This window comes from Ovis canadensis, chromosome 13 (assembly GCF_042477335.2).
Source record: "Ovis canadensis isolate MfBH-ARS-UI-01 breed Bighorn chromosome 13, ARS-UI_OviCan_v2, whole genome shotgun sequence".
NCBI lineage: Eukaryota > Metazoa > Chordata > Mammalia > Artiodactyla > Bovidae > Ovis > Ovis canadensis.
Window position 1 is genome coordinate 52,335,608 of NC_091257.1, and position 19,439 is coordinate 52,355,046.

Genomic DNA, 19,439 nt, shown 5'->3' on the forward strand with positions numbered 1-19,439 from the left:
CTTAGATCAATTGCTGGCAGCAGTAATGTTAGTATCAATCACGTACAAATGTGTAATAACTGGGAGATGGATGGTATTACTCCCTTTCTTTTAGCCTGGTGCAGTTCGCTCTTCTGGAGGATGCCTTTAGTACAAAGTAATTTTCAGAGAAGTCTGAAGGCACATCAGTCAAGCATTCAGAATTCTTTCAGCTCCTCTCATCCTCAGAGGGAGAGGGGCAGTCCATGCAGTAGCAGGGACTTGGCCAGAACCATGGACAGAGCCACCACAGTAGCAGGGACTTGGCCAGCACCACGGACAGAGCCACCACATGGATTCTAGATGCTTCTGAGTGCTGTCATCCAACAACATCCTGCAACCTCTAACCCAGCACTTTATGCCCTTCAAACACACACGCATACATACACGCTTTCTTTACTTACCTCCTTCTCTGTTTCTGTATCTCTTGTTTCCTAGCCCTCAATGTTAGGATTTCCTGACTGTTCACAATTTTGAAATCTGGTATTTTGTCCTGGGAACTTTTCCGCCAAATTCTGATTTTCCCATTTTATCTATGCCTCCTAATACAGTTTTTCTTAATATTATTGAATTTGCCCCAATGTATGTCACATTTTTGTTCTTATTTGTTTTTACCTTGGCTACTATTTGTATTCAGCTGCCCTCCCAGGAGGCTGAAGTTTGATTATATTTATCATAAGTGCTGCATTTAAATATGTAATAACTTTAATACACATGTATTCTATGTCCTGAAAAAACATAGCAAGTGTCATATTTCACATAGGTATTATGTTGGTCAAGATGTTAGCAAAGAAGAGATGGAATATGCAGATGGGTAATTAAGGACAATGTATTGAGGGACTGTTTACAAATGTATGGAAGGATCAAGCAAATCCAATGAAACATAGTTGAGCTCCCAGGACTAGCAACCTATGGGAGCCATTGTCCTTTCAGCTTGAAAAGATAAAGTAAGGGAGTGGTCAGTGGAATTGGAGAGGAGTGGGCTTCCCTGGTGCTTCAGGTGGTAAAAAACCCACCTGCAGTGCAGGAGACCTGGGCTCGATCCCTGGCTCAGGAAGATCCCCTGGTGAAGGAAATGGCAACCCACTCCAGAATTCTTGCCTAGAGAGAAGAGCCTGGCGAGCTACAGTGCATAGGATCACAAAAAGTCAGACATAACTGAGCAGTCAACACATACATCATATGGAGAGGGCTCCACAACAAAGCTGTGGCATTTAGAAAAGGGATGAAGTCAATACATGGTGACCGGAAAGGGAGGGAGCCTAGAAAATAAAAACCTCCTGCCCTACTCTCCAATTTGTTTCAACAGTTCTTCCCATTGACTGAATGCAATGGGATGCCATAAAGCAATGAATCTCATTGACGTGACCCATAAAAGTCAGCCTCCCAGGGCATAGCACACACTGGAGAAAGGTGAAGAGGAGATCTGAAGAGGAAAATGGTAATTACCAGGGAGATATAATATGCATCGTTGACATCTACATAATAAAATAACAGTGTTGAAAATTACTAATATAGCATAAACTCAGATGTATTATAGACCCAGTTTATCCATATTTACCACCTGATGTCCTCATAACAAGTAGCTGACCTCAGAGGTCTCTTGCTCAGGTATTTTGTTCTCTCTCAAGTGTCAAATCTCATTATTCTTCGTGGGATTTCTCACTCAATACCACTCACTCAATAAACTGGAGAAATATGAGTAGGTAACTCACCATTGTCCAATGCTCTAGCCTATTTTTGAAATGCCTTCAGGCCGATATATTCAGCCACATGAAAATAATTGACTTCATGTACTACCAAAACCTTTTCTTCAATTTGTTCATCGATTTAGCTTTTTAAAAATTCCCCTTGATTAAGGCTGAATATAACACTTAAATCTGAACACAGCTACACTGCTGTGGTTTTTGACAAATCACCTCAGCTAAAAGACGCAAGCTCATGCTTATTTATTCGTCTGTTCTTGCCAACCGAATTTGCCAGTTCTTCCTGGTGTATGTCTCCTGGGAAAGAGGAGAGGAGAAATAATAAGGGCACCTTGAAGAAACAATGTAATTATACATAACGCACTGTGGGCAAGGCATTTCACGTGGAACTGAGAACAAGAGCCCTCCTTTCTTGTCATTGAAAGAAATATGAAGACTCACTCAAACATAAGTGTATATCTTGACAAAGATTTATTTTTATCACCATTGAATCCTGGAATTTACACACTGCTACTTAGTAAAATGCCTAACTGACTTTCCCTCATGAAGACTGAACACATGACTTGACTTTGTTACCCCTATACTTCAAACAGCTGAGTCAACCCATCATCAAGTCACCAGACATGAATTTGTGACGTAAGACTTGGAGCTGTCATAGCTGGTTGGACACATGAAGATGGAATGATTTTTCTTAACATCCACAGACAAATAACTGATGAGGGGGAAGAGGAAGAAGTCAAGAAGAAGGAAGAAGAGGGAGGAGAATGACAAGCAGTGAGGAAGGAGGAGGAAGAGGGAGAAGAATAGAAATTATTCTGATTGTTACAATCTGGAATATGTTCGAAAGTCTAAGGTCACATAACTAGATTCCATTATCTTTTATCAACTCTAGGTTTCACATACTGTATTATGGCTTAGCCTGAGCTGATGCATTTTGAGCCAAGATCAGCCTTACCTCCATCATCCTCAAACTGAAGCATTGCCATTTAAGTCAGATTCAGACCCCAGCAATGTCTACTTGGCTATTCTGAAGAAAATGTCCAGAAGGACACCCATTCTAATTCTTGAGGCCTCTATGAGGAGAGTGATTCATTCTTCCACACAGAAATTAAATTATTGAAGTGTCCTTTCCCAACACTTTAGAACAATACACCACTGATATATTGAAGATATTAATTTTAAAACTCACCTTTTAAATTAAAAAGTCTGAAGTCAACCATACAGGTTTTCAATCATTTAAATTGACTTTTGAAAATATACTTTTCAAGTGAAATGTCTATAGATGCTGGACTTTGCTTGGTATATGGTCTGGATTGCTGTTCAACAAATATTTCCCTTTACTCTCCCACTGTAAGCCAAGTTAGGCTTGGCAATGTGACTTGCTTTGACAAATAGAATACTAGTGGACATGGCGCAATGGCAGCCATAAGTCATGTTGTTCCATGGCTTGGCTTGGATTTTGAGCTTCATTGATAAGTCCTAAGAAGAGCATGCCTCAGGTAACCACTGCCACTTCAACTTTGGCTTCAGAAAAAAATAAACATGGAGAAGATCTAAACCAAACTCATTGACTAGAGACAAACTGAGCCAACATACAGCTTAAAGTAAAGCCACTCAGCCAGCCTAGATCAGCCAAACCAGAGGCAACTGTTAACATGAGAATAAAATACATGCTCTAAGCCATTGCGTTTAGGGTGACTTGTTACACAGCACTGCAATGGCAATAGTGGACTGCTACACTTTGTATGACTGCATTGCCATGCTTTATGTACCATGGCAGAGCCTCATGAAACCAGTAGACCTTAAGAGATATGACAGGCATGAGAGAAATGAGTGCTTGGTAGAAAATATTTTTATTGAAAATTAGCCCTAAACAGAATCTCAGACACAATCAGTCTAAGCAAATACTACCCCCAACTTACATCAAAGCTCAGAGGATGAAGCCACTTACCCAAGGTCCCATGGCTAAAATAAGAGAGAGCATGAAACAAAGGAGTCTTTACTTCCAGCTCGTGATCCTCCATGTGAACCAGGTCAGGAATGTAAAACATAGGCGTCATTAGGCTGGGTGAACATTCTTGCAACTTTGGCAACTCAGGCCCTGTTATATTTGGTGGTGGGAGGCTAATGGTGACCGAATCACCAAATCTTTGATTATTCTACAAGAAGTCACATTTTGGACTTTGTTATGGGAAATGATTCATTTCCAAAAGATGGTGACTATTTTTTTTAACATTGCAATCCATATAAAAAAACAATACTTGTGAACCAAGTGCCACTAGCATAAATTAATACATCATAGACTGTGTTACTGGACATTAAGACTACTATGATTAGGCCCTATATGAACTGTAATCTCCTGACTGTAGAATTTTGGAAAAGAAAATAATTCTATAAAGGCCCTAAGTATTATCTTAAGTAGCTAGCTCTAGAAGTATGTTTCTAAGGTGTAGGTTTTTGTTTACTCTCCTTAGTGTCATAAGAAGATAAAACAGATATTGTATGATGAAGTTTCTTAAAAATAGATCAGGCCATATTTCCAAAACCATGAAATTATAGAATATTTTCAGAAGAAACAGGAAGAGGAATATCTGAGAGCACAGCCATAAATTTATAGCTATTCCTCTAGCATTTAAATTACACGATATATCAATTTCCCTGTTTGGGTGAGGTCATCCAATCCAATACCAAAGAGTATATAATTACTGAAAGAATTTAGGTCTAAGTAAGGACTTAGAATACACAGAACTGTACAAAAAAGATCTTCACTACCCAGATAATTATGATGGTGTGATCACTTACCTAGAGCCAGACACCCTGGACTGTGAAGTCAAGTGGGCCTTAGAAAGCATCATTACGAACAAAGCTAGTGGAGGTGATGGAATTCCAGTTGAGCTGTTTCAAATCCTGAAAGATGATGCTGTGAAAGTGCTGCACTCAATATGCCAGCAAATTTGGAAAACTCAGCAGTGGCCATAGGACTGGAAAAGGTCAGTTTTCATTCCAATTCCAAAGAAAGGCAATGCCAAAGAATGCTCAAACTACCACACAATTACACTCATCTCACATGCTAGCAAAGTAATGCTCAAAATTCTCCAAGCCAGGCTTCAGCAATACATGAACTGTGAACTTCCAGATGTTCAAGCTGGTTTTAGAAAAGGCAGAGGAACCAGAGATCAAATTGCCAACATCCCTGGATCATGGAAAAAGCAAGAGAGTTCCAGAAAAACATCTATCTCTGCATTATTGACTAGTCCAAAGCCTTTGACTGTGTGGATCGCAATAAACTGTGGAAAATTCTTCAAGAGATGGGAATACCAGACCACCTGACCTGCCTCTTGAGAAACCTATATGCAGGTCAGGAAGCAACAGTTAGAACTGAACATGGAACAACAGACTGGTTCCAAACAGGAAAAGGAGTGTGTCAAGGCTGTATATTGTCACCCTGCTTATTTAACTTATGTGCAGAGTACATCATGAGAAACACTGGGCTGGAAGAAGCACAAGCTGGAATCAAGATTGCCAGGAGAAATATCAATAACCTCAGATATGCAGATAACACCACCTTTATGGCAGAAAGTGAAGAGGAACTCAAAAGCCTCTTGATGAAAGTGAAAGAGGAAAGTGAAAAAGTTGGCTTAAAGCTCAACATTCAGAAAACGAAGATCATGGCATCTGGTCCCATTGCTTCATGGGAAATAGCTGGGGAAACAGTGGAAACAGTGTCAGACTTGTTTTGGGGGGGCTCCAAAATCACTGATTTTGGTGGTTGCAGCCATGAAATTAAAAGACGCTGACTCCTTGGAAGAAAAGTTATGAGCAACCTAGACAGCATATTCAAAAGCAGAGACATTACTTTGCCAACAAATGTCCATCTAGTCAAGGCTATGGTTTATCCAGTGGTCATGTATGGATGTGAGAGTTGGACTGTGAAGAAAGCTGAGCGCTGAAGAATTGATGCTTTTGAACTGTGGTGTTGGAGAAGACTCTTGAGAGTCCCTTGGACTGCAAGGAGATCCAACCAGTCCATTCTGAAGGAGATCAGCCCTGGGATTTCTTTGGAAGGAATGATGCTAAAGCTGAAACTCCAGTACTTTGGCCACCTCCTGCAAAGAGTTGACTCACTGGAAAGGACTCTGATGCTGGGAGGGATTAGGGGCAGGAGGAGAAGGGGACAACAGAGGATGAGATGGTTGGATGGCATCACTGACTCGATGGACGTGAGTCTGAGTGAACTCCGGGAGTTGGTGATGGACAGGGAGGCCCGGCGTGCTGCGATTCATGGGGTCAAAAAGAGTCAGACACAACTGAGCTACTGAACTGAACTGAAGGACTTTCCTAGAATCAGATGCTTCTTGTAATGGCAGAATTAGCCTTTAAAAACTGGTATATACATTTTAATACTTGAACTTTTATTTTACACATAAAATTCTTATCTTTTCAAATTCCAGTTTATATTTTCTAACAAGCCATGTGCTTTGTTCTCTCTGAATTATTTCTATGTGAGGGGTAGTTTGAAGAGCTCAAAAAATCTCCCTGTTAAAGATAATTTCCATAATCATTCAAAAAAATGAATTGAAGACTTGCTGTATTTTTTTAAAGACCATGAAACAGAAAAGGAAATAATACAAGGTAGAGAATTCATGAATAGGTAATTACTTTCTACAGACAATAAGCAATGTTCCAATAAGCCCTGAGAAATAACTAATTAATTTTCCAAGTGAGCAAACATTATTTTGTAGTCCTGTAGACCTAAAGAGGAATCTAAAGATAATAAATAGCAATGTGTTCCTAATTTTCAAAAGAAGATGAAGAAGGCCCTTGGTCCTCATTGTTTAGCTTCTTCAAATCCTAGCAAAATAATAGAACCTAAATTAGCTCAAAAAATAAATTTTTACTGTCCTGAAAAATAAGGAAGCAATGAGTAGCTTCTGTTTATGAACAGTCAATTAGTCTGAATAAATCTGATGGCTTGTTGATGAAGTTATAAAATGAATACAGCCCATTCTAGATTTAATGCCTTGCTGATAATAAAACTCTCACTAAAACCCCATGAGTCCTCCCCATTGTATTAATTTAAGACAGCTTAGATACAAAAGTCAGCTGAGACTTCACAACTGAAGAAAAAAACAGAGCTAGGTCATTTAAGGAAAAGGTATAAACTGGTAAAAGTTACAGGAATGGGAAAAGGGACCATCTAAGTCCCAATTATTTAAAAGGAGTGAGGATGTGGGAGGAAGGCTTAAAAGGGAGTGGATATACATGTACGTATAACTGATACATGTTGTTATACAGCAGAAACTAACACAACATTGTACAGCAATTATACTCCATTTAAAAATGAATTAAAAATAAAAAATAAATAAAAGGAGTGGATGCATGCCAAATAGCTAATTAAATTTTTCAAGCACCTGAATTTTAAGTTAGAGCAAATATGAGAGTGTAAATAAATACCGCAGGGAAATGAAATGAGATCTTGGAAAATAAGAATTATCTGGAGAATATGTTTTAAAAGCTTGATCAATATTGAGTTCAAAATTTGGCAGAAATCTATAAGGTGACAACAGCACTTCAGAAAGCCTAAATATGGACTTGGTGGGGGGAGGGGGAGGACAGTGTCATTAGGAAGAATTCACTGAAGAGGTTGGTAACACACTGTGATCACACAGCACTGTGGCACACTGAGAAATTATATTATTACTGCTCTTAAGGGCTTCCCTGGTGGTTCTGTGGTAAAGAGTCTGCCTGCCAATGCAGGAGACACAGGTTTGATCCCTGGGTCGGAAAGATATCCTGGAAGAGTAAATAGCAACCCACTTCAGTATGTCTGTCTGGAAAATTCCAGGGACAGAGGAGCTCGGCGGGCTACATACTCCATGGGGTCACAAATAGTCAGACATAACTAAGCATGCAGGCACCGCTCTTAAAGAGCTCAGAGTGAAGTCAACAGAAATGGAAAAACCCAACCTGATTTCTAACAAGGAGGTATTTTAAATGGTACCTTCTGCTTTTCATACCTTACTCCGCTTCACCTCATCCAATTTGATTACCCATCCATCCAATTGAAGAGACATGAACAGAATTCTCTTTCTGCTAATGGTCCAAAGACTATTCAAAGATCCATCATCCTCTCCTAGGACTGCTTCTACCTTTTCCTCTCCTCCGCGGTGATAGATTTTCCTTCACCTGACACTCCCTGGGGCCAACATTCTCCCCACAAATACATCTGAATGAGAGGATCCCAATCACATCTTGGGAGGTTCAGACACTTTTAATCACACAGAGGGCTGTTGACTTACAGTTATGAAGCCATGAAATGAAATATTCTGGTCTTTTCAGGACAATTTCTTCAGAGAGACTCCAGGGGGAATGTGTCCCATCTGAACCAGAACCAAATGCCCATGTTTTCTCTACATATACAACAGTATCTTTAATAGTAAGAATCTCAGAACTGATGGTTTTCATGTCTGATACTAGGTGTCAGACAGATCAGTTCATCCGTGTGTGTTCACTCAGTCATGCCCAACTCTTTGTGACCCCCTGGGCTGTAGCCCACCAGGCTCCTCTATCCATGGAAATTTTCCAGGCAAGAGTACTGGAGCAGGTTGCCATTTCCTGCTCCAGGGGATCTTCCTGACCCAGGGATCAAACTCATGTCTCTTGCATCTCCTGCTTTGGCAGGTCGATTCTTTACCACTGAGCCCCATGGGAAGCCCTGGGATCATTTACTCTTTCCTCAAATTTGCAAAATTAGTAAACATAGGACTATTTGAGAGAGGTTGTGTTTGTGCTTAGTTGCTCAGTCGTGTCTGACTCTTTCTGGCCCCATGGACTATGCCCACCAGGCTCTTCGGTCCATGGGATTTTCTAGGCAAGAATACTGGAGTGGGCTGCCATGCCCTCCTCCAGGGGATCTTCCCAACCCAGAGATTGAACCTAGGTCTCCCACATTGCAGGCAGATTCTTTACTGTCTGAGCCACCAGGAAGCCCATGAATACTGGAGTGGGTAGACTATCCCTTCTCCAGGGGATCTTCCTGACCCAGGAATCGAACCAGGGTCTCCTGCATTGCAGGCAGATTCTTTACCAGCTGCTCTCCCAGGGAAGCCCTTTGAGAGAGGTTCAGTTCAGTTCAGTTAGTTCAGTCACTCAGTCGTGTCCAACTCTTTGCGACCCCATGAATCGCAGCACGCCAGGCCTCCTTGTCCGTCACCAACTCCCGGAGTTCACTCAGACTCGCGTCCATTGAGTCAGTGATGCCATCCAGCCATCTCATCCTCTGTCGTCCCCTTCTCCTCCTGCCCCCAATCCCTCCCAGCATCAGAGTCTTTTCCAATGAGTCAACTCTTCCCATGAGGTGGCCAAAGTACTGGAGTTTCAGCTTTAGCATCATTCCTTCCAAAGAAGGCTGAGCACCGAAGAATTGATGCTTTTGAACTGTGGTGTTGGAGAAGACTCTTGAGAGTCCCTTGGACTGCAAGGAGATCCAACCAGTCCATTCTGAAGGAGATCAGCCCTGTGAGAGGTTCAGTTCAGTTCAGTTCAGTTCAGTCTCTCAGTCGTGTCAGACTCCTTGTGACCCCATGAATTGCAGTGTGCCAGGCCTCCCCGTCCATCACCAACTCCCAGAGTTCACTCAGATTCACATCCATCGAGTCAGTGATGCTATCCAGCCACCTCATCGTCGGTCGTCCCCTTCTCTGCCTGCCCCCAATCCCTCCCAGCATCAAAGTATTTTCCAATGAGTCAAGTCTTCGGATGAGGTGGCCAAAGTGCTGGAGTTTCAGCTTTAGCATCATTCCTTCCAAAGAAATCCCAGGGCTGATCTCCTTCAGAATGGACTGGTTGGATCTCCTTGCAGTCCAAGGGACTCTCAAGAGTCTTCTCCAACACCACAGTTCAAAAGCATCAATTCTTTGGCGCTCAGCCTTCTTCACAGTCCAACTCTCACATCCATACATGACTACTGGAAAAACCATAGCCTTGACTAGATGGACCTTAGTCGGCAAAGTAATGTCTCTGCTTTTGAATATGCTGTCTAGGTTGCTCATAACTTTTCTTCCAAGGAGTCAGCGTCTTTTAATTTCATGGCTGCAATCACCATCTGCAGTGATTTTGGAGCCCCAAAAAATAAAGTCTGACACTGTTTCCACTGTTTCCCCATCTATTTCCCATGAAATGATGGGACCAGGTGCCATGATCTTCGTTTTCTGAATGTTGAGCCTTAAGCCAACTTTTTCACTCTCCTCTTTCACTTTCATCAAGAGGCTTTTTAGTTCCTCTTCACTCTCTGCCATAAGGGTGGTGTCATCTGCATATCTGAGGTTATCGATATTTCTCCCGGCAATCTTGATTCCAGCTTGTGCTTCTTCCAGCCCAGCATTTCTCATGATGTAATCTGCATAGAAGTTAAAGAAGCAGGGTGACAATATACAGCTTTGACGTACTCCTTTTCCTGTTTAGAACCAGTCTGTTGTTCCATGTCCAGTTCTAACTGTTGCTTCCTGACCTGCATACAGATTTCTCAAGAGGCAGGTCAGGTGGTCTGGTATTCCCATCTCTTTCAGAATTTTCCACAGTTTATTGTGATCCACACAGTCAAAGGCTTTGGCATAGTCAGTAAAGGATAAATAGATGTTTTTCTGGAACTCTTGCTTTTTCCATGATCCAGCGGATGTTGGCAATTTGATCTCTGGTTCCTCTTCCTTTTCTAAAATCAGCTTGAACATCAGGAAGTTCACGGTTCACGTATTGTTGAAGACTAGCTTGGAGAATTTCGAGCATTACTTTACTAGCATGTGAGATGAGTGCAATTGTGTGGTAGTTTGAGCATTCTTTGGCATTGCCTTTCTTTGGGATTGGAATGAAAACTGACCTTTTCCAGTCCTGTGGCCACTGCTGAATTTTCCAAGTTTGCTGGCATATTGAGTGCAGCACTTTCACAGCATCATCTTTCAGGATTTGAAATAGTTCAACTGGAATTCCATCACCTCCACTAGCTTTGTTCGTAGTGATGCTTTCTAAGGCCCGCTTGACTTCACATTCCAGGACATCTGGCTCTAGATGAGTGATCACACCATCATGATTATGCAGGTCGTGAAGATCTTTTTTGTACAGTTCTTCTGTGTATTCTTGCCATCTCTTCTTAATATCTTCTGCTTCTGTTAGGTCCATACCATTTCTGTCCTAACAATAAATAGGTCTGTTGGCCACCATAATGTTACTGAAAAGGCATGATTGTCTTCAACATTCCTCAAGCTATTGATGATGTTTTCTATGTCAAAGTCTGTACTTGGGTATCTCTTTGAAATTACTTTCAGATCTGGAAAGTGTCTAATTCAACTGTCTCCTTTTACCAGTAAGGAGACAAAGGCTTTGAAAGATGGAACGGTTTGGCCCCAGTCACATAGCCAGTGACAGCAGAAGCTACAATAGCTTTCTTGTCAATGGGATTCCACTTCAGTCCTTGAAACAGTCCGCTGCCATTTTCTGTTCACCTTTTACAACAAAGTTACTATTGTTAATTAAAAAAAAGGTAGAAATAGTTAATAAAACACATGATGCACATGGATGTGTATTTGTATTTCAAATAATATCAGTGCATTTCCTCCACTTGCTTACTACATTGTTATACATTAGAAATTTAGTACTTGTACCACAAAAATTTCGATTTTCATTTGCTATGCTGTTCTGACAATATTACGATGAGCTGCATTCTATATAAACCACTAAAAATGGCTTATTCTAATCACCACCCAGGCTTTATTTAGCTTGTATCCAATTTTACATGGTTTTAATTATTTAAAATGCAGATACATAAGATTCAACACTGACTAGCATTTCATTTTTAGAATTTATTTAGGAAATGAAGTATTGCTCTGTGGTTGCAGAAAAAAATTAATAAATATCTCTGAATAGATGGTAATTTCATGCTCATTTTCAGAAAGAGTTAGCTACATTAGCAGCACTATTTCCCAATACCCATAATCTTCTAAATTGACTTATTTAATGCTCTTCAGATCTATTTTTCTAAAGACTTAGATTTTTATCTCTGTTGCTGCTTTTGAAATGCTCTCCATGATTGTGAATCCATCTAATGTAATTTTCACATTTGGTGCCATTTTTCTCAAATGATAATACAGGGCAGGAAGAACCACTTAGTATTTCTTCTTCCCAGCCTCATGTGAAAGTGAAAGTGTTAGTCCCTTCATCGTGTCTGACTCTTTTTGACCCCATGGACTGTACCTCTGTCCATGGAATTATACAAGCAATAATACTGAAGTGGGTTGTCATTCCCTTCTCCAGAGATTTTCCTGACCCTGAGAGCTAACCCAGGTCTCCCACATTATGGTCTCATACTTTGATTCAAAATAGGGTAAAATATAAGGAAGTGAGAGAAAGGAAGAGTTGACTGTCTCTAGATAAGAAAACCTTGTGTTAAACTCAAGCAGATGGACTATCAGTGATAAGGGATGGAGTAAGATAGGGTGCTTTGGGGTTTTTTTTTTTTCCTTAAATATTAGCAGAAATGAACCTCTGAGCAGTAAAGAACTCAGGAAATGAGAGTTGCTCTGTTCCCTTTTATTGACACTTTTCCAGAAACTTGGTCTCTACTCTGGCTCTGTGTCTTAGCACCTTCTCAGCACCTTATTTAGGTTTTCTTAAAGGAATTCAAGTAGTACTGCTTAAAGGAATTGAAGTAGCAGTAGTACTCATAATAATAATAATAACTGCATACAGATTTCTTGTGCTCTTATCAAAATCTTCAGTAACACCTATACTTTTATTTGGTAATGCCTGAACAGGCTTTTGGGGAGCCAACTTCTTCAACAATGAGATCTGCTTCAAAGACAGTGTGTCCCATGGCACTGTGTATTCATGTCTACCATTAGTGGTTTTCTTATGTAGATTCCAACTTCATGCTAAAATGAAAAGGAGGAAGTCTGAAATACACACACACATACGTGTAATGTGTGATTATTATAATTTCTTTCTCTCTCCTTCCCACCTCCCCTGCTCTGGATGTATTGCATATAGTTAAGTGTCTGGCGGGGCGGGGGGAACCCTCTTATTTCTTATTCAAGTAAGGCAGGATTTTGAACTTTGGAGCTCTACAGTTGTGATCAGTGTACACACTCTGTAGCTCAATATTGTTTGAGTTGCTTTAAAACAATCGCACTCATTTTATTGCAGACATTGCCTCCCTGCTTCCTCTCACTAGAGCAGAAAGAAGCCAGTAGTAAGCAGTTCCTAGGAAGCGAGTGCACATTGCTTAACTAGATAACTTAGTTGACCCTCTGCCACTTGGCCTGAATTTGCCCCAGTCGAGGATACTCAGACAGTGTCATCCTAGTGCCTGGATCTGTGGCTGTGCCTTCCCCAAGACGCACCCTCCTTGTCCTTGCGCCACGTCCCCAAGCCTCAGAAGGCACCTCCAGGCGTCAGTCCCGGCCGAGGCGTCTTGAAGGCGGTCTCCGAGGAGCAGCCCAGACTTCTGGAGGAGTCTCATCTGATCCCACTTGCTGGCGGGGGCGAGCCTGGTCTCCTGCCAGGCTGCCCAGCTGTTTCGTTTCAGATCCGCCTGGAGCCTACAAAAAAATTAAAAAATAGCTCGCTCCTGCACTCTCGCCCCCAACAGTCACCCCAAGAAGGGTGCGTTCCCTCGCTCCCCCACTCCTTGCCTGTAAGGGAAGCTAAGCCTGCCCTGGGATTTGCCCAAAGTGGTGGGAGGAGAGTTAATGTTCGCTTTGTTATTGAGAGAAGGGGAAGCGAGTAGGATTTCAGTGTGTGTGTGTGTGTGTGTGTGTGTGTGTGTGTGTGTGTGTGTGCGCGCGCGCGCGAGCGCGCGTGAGTGTATGAGAGAGAAAGAGGGAGGGAAAGAGACCGAGAGAGTTGTTTTGCAGCAGAAAATAAACAGGGAAGCAGAGAAGGGAGAGGCCGGTGCCCCAGCTGTCCTCGGGGCCTCGGGAGCGGCGCACACCGTAATTCCCTTTGCAGAGCCCCACAGATTTCCACTAACAATGACATCACTCCGGCGCCGCCGACCGGATTACAGCTGGGGGGATTTTCCCGGGAGCGCGCGGCCCGGGAGGAGATAGGGGCGCTCTCCAGGGTGCTGAAAGGGGCGGGGGCGCGGGCTCGCCTCGCGGCGCCCCCAGCGGGCGGAGGCGGACCGGCCGGGCCGGGGGCGGGAGGGGGCGGGCCCGGGGCGGCCCGGGGCGCGGCCCGCCGCCTCTACAGCCCTTATTGGCTGCCGGCGGGCGCACGTCACTCAGGCTGGTGCTTTCCTCCCGCCCCGATGGAACTGGAGCCTAGGAGGAGCTGAAAATGCAGATTTAGCATCAAGCACAGATACACTCGGTCTTTCTCTGAGATACACACAGCTCTGCACGTTAGCACCTCTGCGAGCGAGCCCGGCTGCCGGACCACACGGCTTCCCCGCCGCCCAGAGGCTGGAGAACACACACTGATTTGCTGCTTTCCAAACCCCTAATCAGTGTTTTCCTCTACACAAAGATTTTTCAAATAACAAACACCAACAACAAAAACTACATCTTTTTTTTTTTTTTTTTTAATTTGGACCTTCTTTGTGGGACCCTGCTCCGGCACCCTGCGCGCCTCCTGACACCACTTTTCACTCCCAGAGAAAGATGAGAGGTGGTTGTATCTCCCAAGGGAAGGCGGCCGCGGGGCTCCTCTTCTGTGTCATGGTTTTCGCATCTGCCGAGAGACCGGTCTTCACGAATCATTTTCTTGTGGAGTTGCACAGAGGGGGAGAGGAAGAAGCTCGCCAAGTTGCAGCAGAGCACGGCTTTGGAGTCCGAAAGGTAAGCATCTCCCTTGGATTTCGCATGTTTGTTTCTAAACGGTGGCAGCCCTGCGCAATCTCATTGCAGATTCGCAAGTTTTCTTTCTCGTGCGATGCAGATATTCTGCCATCGGCTCTTCACACGACATCGCCTCCGGTGATCTTTCACGGGTTATGTAATTAAAATGCCCTTCAAATTCTACTCGGAAGGTCATGAAAACAATTGATCGCCCTTTGACTTGGTGGAGAAAACAGAATAACACCTTTCAAACAATGCGGTGCGCCCGGGCTGCTGTCCGAGCGACCAAGTTCTCAAGGCAGCCTGGGGGTGAGGCAAGAAGTGCAGGCCGTCTGGGCTTGGCGTGGCAGACCCGTCGGGGATGTGCCCCCCGCCCCCATCTCGCGGAGAAAGGCTAGTTTCCGAGGGACAGGGCTGGAAGCTTGGACATCGCAGTTCATCTGCTTGTTATTCGAACCCCGCGCCAGGAGGACTTCCCTTGCCTGACTCTGGTCCCGGCTCTTTTCCAGGGAAGACGGCCCCCTGCTCCAGGAGACTTGGAAACAAAACTGGTTTTTCTTTTCAAAATCGAGGGCTGAAACTTGCCCACCTCGCCCCTGCCCACCCACCTCGAAGCGCACTCAGTCGGCTCCCTAAATCTCAACTTGCGGCGGTAGACACTGGGGAGGTAGATTTTAAGGGGATTTCCCCTTGGAGAAATAGGGGTGTCTCTCCCTGCATGTGGGCAGCCGGCTTGGCTTTCCCACCAGAAAGCGGGGAAACCCATCCAAGAAGTTGTCAGAGTTCAGCCGTTTCCCAGCCGGGATGCCGCGGGACTGCTTTGGAGACTCCAGAGTCCCCAGTCTGCGAGGGCGAGGGATCGGAGAGCACTGGATGGGGGCCGCGCCTGATCTACTTGCTTCCTGCGAAATGTCCTGCCAGGGATCTGAAGTGTCCTTAGGGGACCTGACGAGGGCTGGGGTGGGGTGAGAGGGCAGAGAGAAACCGGGGCGAGCGGAATCTGGAGGAGGAGGCTGCGTGCGATCTAGCGACCTGAGGGCTGGCCGGGTGGAAAGTCTGTGGGATTCCGAGTCCCAGTCCTCCGTCCTGACCCCAGGAAAGACTCGAGTTGAGCGGTGGGCGCTTCGGGTGATGCTTGTGCGTCTCCAGGGCAGCGCGAGCTGGGGACTCGGTCCCGACTTCCCACGCGTGGCGCCTCCTTCTCAGCCGCGGCTCAGGCTCCTTCCACCTGCTGCGGGTTCTCCTGCCTCCGTAGGGCGTTGGCCACCGCAGTTCTGACCCCCAAATGGGTCTGCCAGGGAGTTGGACGGAGGTCCGGGAGGAGACGCCGGGGCTGCCGGAGGCGCGCGGGCGGCTCCTGCGGGGGAACTTGTTGCTCGAGGAAGAAGCGTGGGTGGAGCGAGGAGAGGAGACGCGGACCGAGGAATCCCGCGCCCCTGGGGCCCAGGGTCTGGGGGCTGTTTCCAGGTTGCCGCCAACACAGCAAGCAAGCATCCCCTCCTCTTCCCACCCTCACGCCCCCAAACTTGGCAAGATCCAGGAAGCAGGCGCATAAATATAGTAGTGATTATTACTAGCTGACAGTCACGGGGGGGTGGGGGGGTGTGATGGAGTCTCTATACACACTTTAATTTAATGCTCTCAACAACTCTGGGAAGCTGCTGTTACTATGAAGCCTATGGTTCTGATAAGGAAATTGCCTCAGATAAAGGTCCGGGATGAAAACTGTTGAGAATTTAAACCCAGATATTTGCAGGGCAGGAATAGAGATGCAGACGTAGGAAACGGACTTGGGGACACAAGGGAAGAAGCAGAGATGAACTTCCGCTCTTGAACCTGTTAGCATGTAGCACTCCAAGCTACCTGCTCTGCAGGGCATGCTCGCCTTTAGGGAATGAAAAGAGATGTGGCAGCAAGCTCTTTAAAAACCCCACCTTCGTAAAAGAGCTGCAGTTGGTGGGGAAAATCTAACTCTCTCCCCGCCCTCCGCACCCGGGCTACCCAGGTGACTCCGTGGTAAAAAGCCCTGCCTACAATGCAAGAAACACTGGGGACTCGGGTTCTATCCCTGGGTGGGGAAGATCCCCTGGAGAAGGAAATGGCAACCCACTCCAGCATTTTTGCCTGGGAAATCCCATGGACAGAGGAATACGACCGGCTACAGTCTGTGAGGTTGCAAAACAGTGGGACTCAACTGAGCGACTAAACACCGACTCACCCCCTACAAGGCCCTTTCCATAGGATGCGCAAACATTATCCTGTTAACTTCTCTTTTTTGAAATTGTGCCCTTAGCATTTGATCTCAGCAATGTAAGCAAACCCAGGGGTAGCTGAGAAAGATCATGGCTTAACATATTAATTTTCTAAGAAAGTTATTTCTTTTTTGTATGGCAGTGAACAGCTCAACAAGGGATTTACAGTTTTGGTGATGGGAATTGAGCAATGAGGTGTAGAAAACAATCTCATAAAAGAATCTGAATCCTCTGGGTACACTTACCTTAGAATCTCAAGGAACTCCTACTTTCAGGCGAAATCAGACACCTCAGCCTCTTTCCCATCCTTTGCATTACAGCCTCAAACTTGCAATTCCCATCTAGGAAAGATGGACTTTTTACCTTGCCACATCCCCCTTACTTTTCCACGATCTCTCAGAAGTACTCTTATCCAATGATTTTTGCTCTGAGACATGTTTAAGTAAAAGTCAGTCTACGGCAAGATACTTCCGATGAATTGTTGCATGAAACTACACTTGTTAAGAATAAACGTTCTTTTCCTTCTTTGGATCCATGCCCACCCATCCTCTTAGACTGAGTCCCCACGCTTTCCTGATGCTATGAGCTTTCCCGTCTCCAAATTCCTGTGGGATGAAAAAGCAAAGACTACATGACTTAAGCTGTAAGGTTTCATTACTTGTTCTCTAGTCAGTTCATGAAACTTTTTGAGACCCTATAGACATAACCCACAGGCTTCTGTGTTCGTGGAATTCTCCAGGCGAGAACACTGGAGTGGGTTGCCATGCTCTCCTCCAGGGGATCTTCCTGGCCCAGGGATCAAACCCACAGTCTCTTACATCTCCTACATTGGCATTTGGGTTTTTTTTTTTTACTGGTAGTAAAAAAACTGTAAGTAAACATGGGAGTAAGTAGTGTCTTCCCACTTAAAAGGTAAATATTCAGGGATGGAATCGTCTGTATTTCTGGTTTTCTTACCAATGCCAGCTATTATTGGATTTGCCAGCCTGTAAGAAAACTTCTTTCCTTACTCCTCTGGGTTTCCCAAATACTGTTCAGTCCTATTTTCATCATGCTGTGCTGTACTTTGTTCAACATTTCTTATCTATTTTTCATTTTAAACCCTCAACACTTCCTTTTCCTTCCTCTCCCTATCATCCTATCCTTCTAGATACTCAGTGTAAGATAGCAGAGATTCTCAGCAGTTATTCATTTGAAGGATGGGGGAGGGCCTGCTATTTTACTAAGTTATTTCATCTCATGCATTGGTGAGATAGAAATTATTGGCATCAACTCTAATACTCAGATGAAAATCTTTAAAGCTCCAAGAGGTTAAAGGTACCCTCAGATTTAAAGCCAAATGAAAAATAGTTTTGTTTTTCTATCATGCTGCCTCCAGGAAGCTTTCCCTGACTGCCAAATAAATACTTTGCCTTTTGGGCACCGTTTTAGAATTCAGTTATTTTTTCTTTACTTTTTTCTATATTTAATGCTTATTTGGTATTATGTGAGCATATGTCATTAGTGTGCTTGAGTAGGCACTTCTTCAGGTAGGTTGTAAATCTTTCAAAAGACAATATACTATGTCTTTTTATAGTGTCTATATTGAGCACAGTGGCCTATGTGTAAGAGCCTCAGTGAATATTTGTCGATTATTTTGCCTAACTCCACAAGACCATGAGCAGTTATATTTCCTCTTGAAAATGGAATGAAAGTACCTATAACTTTTCCCTCAGAAAGATGTGTTGAAACTAAAGTTTTCTATTTTATCATGATGTGGCTCAGATCTGTGAGAGAGATGTATATGTCCAGGAGAGTGAGTAAGTTTACAACAATGACAAATTATTCTAAAGATTGCTTTAAATTTTTCAATATGCTGCCAATTTTAATTCCTTTGAAAAATAAGATGAAAATTATCTATCAAAGTAATGTGTTGAGGGTTGACCAAAAAGTATGTGAGAATTAAAGTAGAAATCCAAACAGCTGACAATTAAGTTTTTTTCTTTTACTATAATGTTTCATTTTTTGCTCATGAAAGACTGAGGCTAGGGTGATTACACAAGTAAAATCATGTGACCACTTTATATATATAATTGTTAAAAAAATTTTCTAGTCCAATAGTAATTATACTGTTAGGTAGTGAAAGAGTAAATTTCTGGTCATTTTAATTTTATTGAAGTATAATTTAGGAAAGATTTCTTTCCCAGATGCTGGGAAAGATTAAAGGCAGGAGAAGAAGGGGACGACAGAGGATGACATGGTTGAATGGCATCCCCGACTCGATGGACATAAGTTTGAACAAACTCCAGGAGTTGGTGATGGACAGGGAAGCCTGGTGTGCTGCTTCCATGGGGTCTCAAAGAACTGGACACAACTGAGCAACTGAACTGAATTTAGGAAAGAGCACAGCTTGAAAAATTTTCATTAAATGGGCACACATATGTACCCAGCATCTAAATCAAGAGATAAACTATTATCAGCATTCCAAAAGTCCCCCTTTTACTCACCTGGATAGTTTTTAGCTTTAGGCTAAATTGCTTAAAAAATATTGCTTCTGTGCATATTGTAGTACATGTATGTTGGTAAATACATTTATACCTTTCTGTTGGGAAATATTCTTAAGAATATCAGTTTTCCTTTGTTTTATAACAAACCAC

At 43.6% G+C, this 19,439-nt stretch overlaps 1 protein-coding gene across 2 annotated transcripts in view; it reads left to right on the top strand.

The window, feature by feature from the left end:
• The first annotated feature begins 14,374 nt into the window (after positions 1 to 14,374).
• The window catches only part of LOC138417851 (neuroendocrine convertase 2), a 238,392-nt gene continuing 233,327 nt past the window's right edge, over positions 14,375 to 19,439 (top strand). For both annotated transcript variants that reach the window (XM_069548862.1, XM_069548863.1), the window contains exon 1: positions 14,375 to 14,551. In XM_069548862.1, the coding sequence (XP_069404963.1) occupies positions 14,375 to 14,551 (177 nt within the window). The remainder of the gene's footprint in view (positions 14,552 to 19,439) is intronic.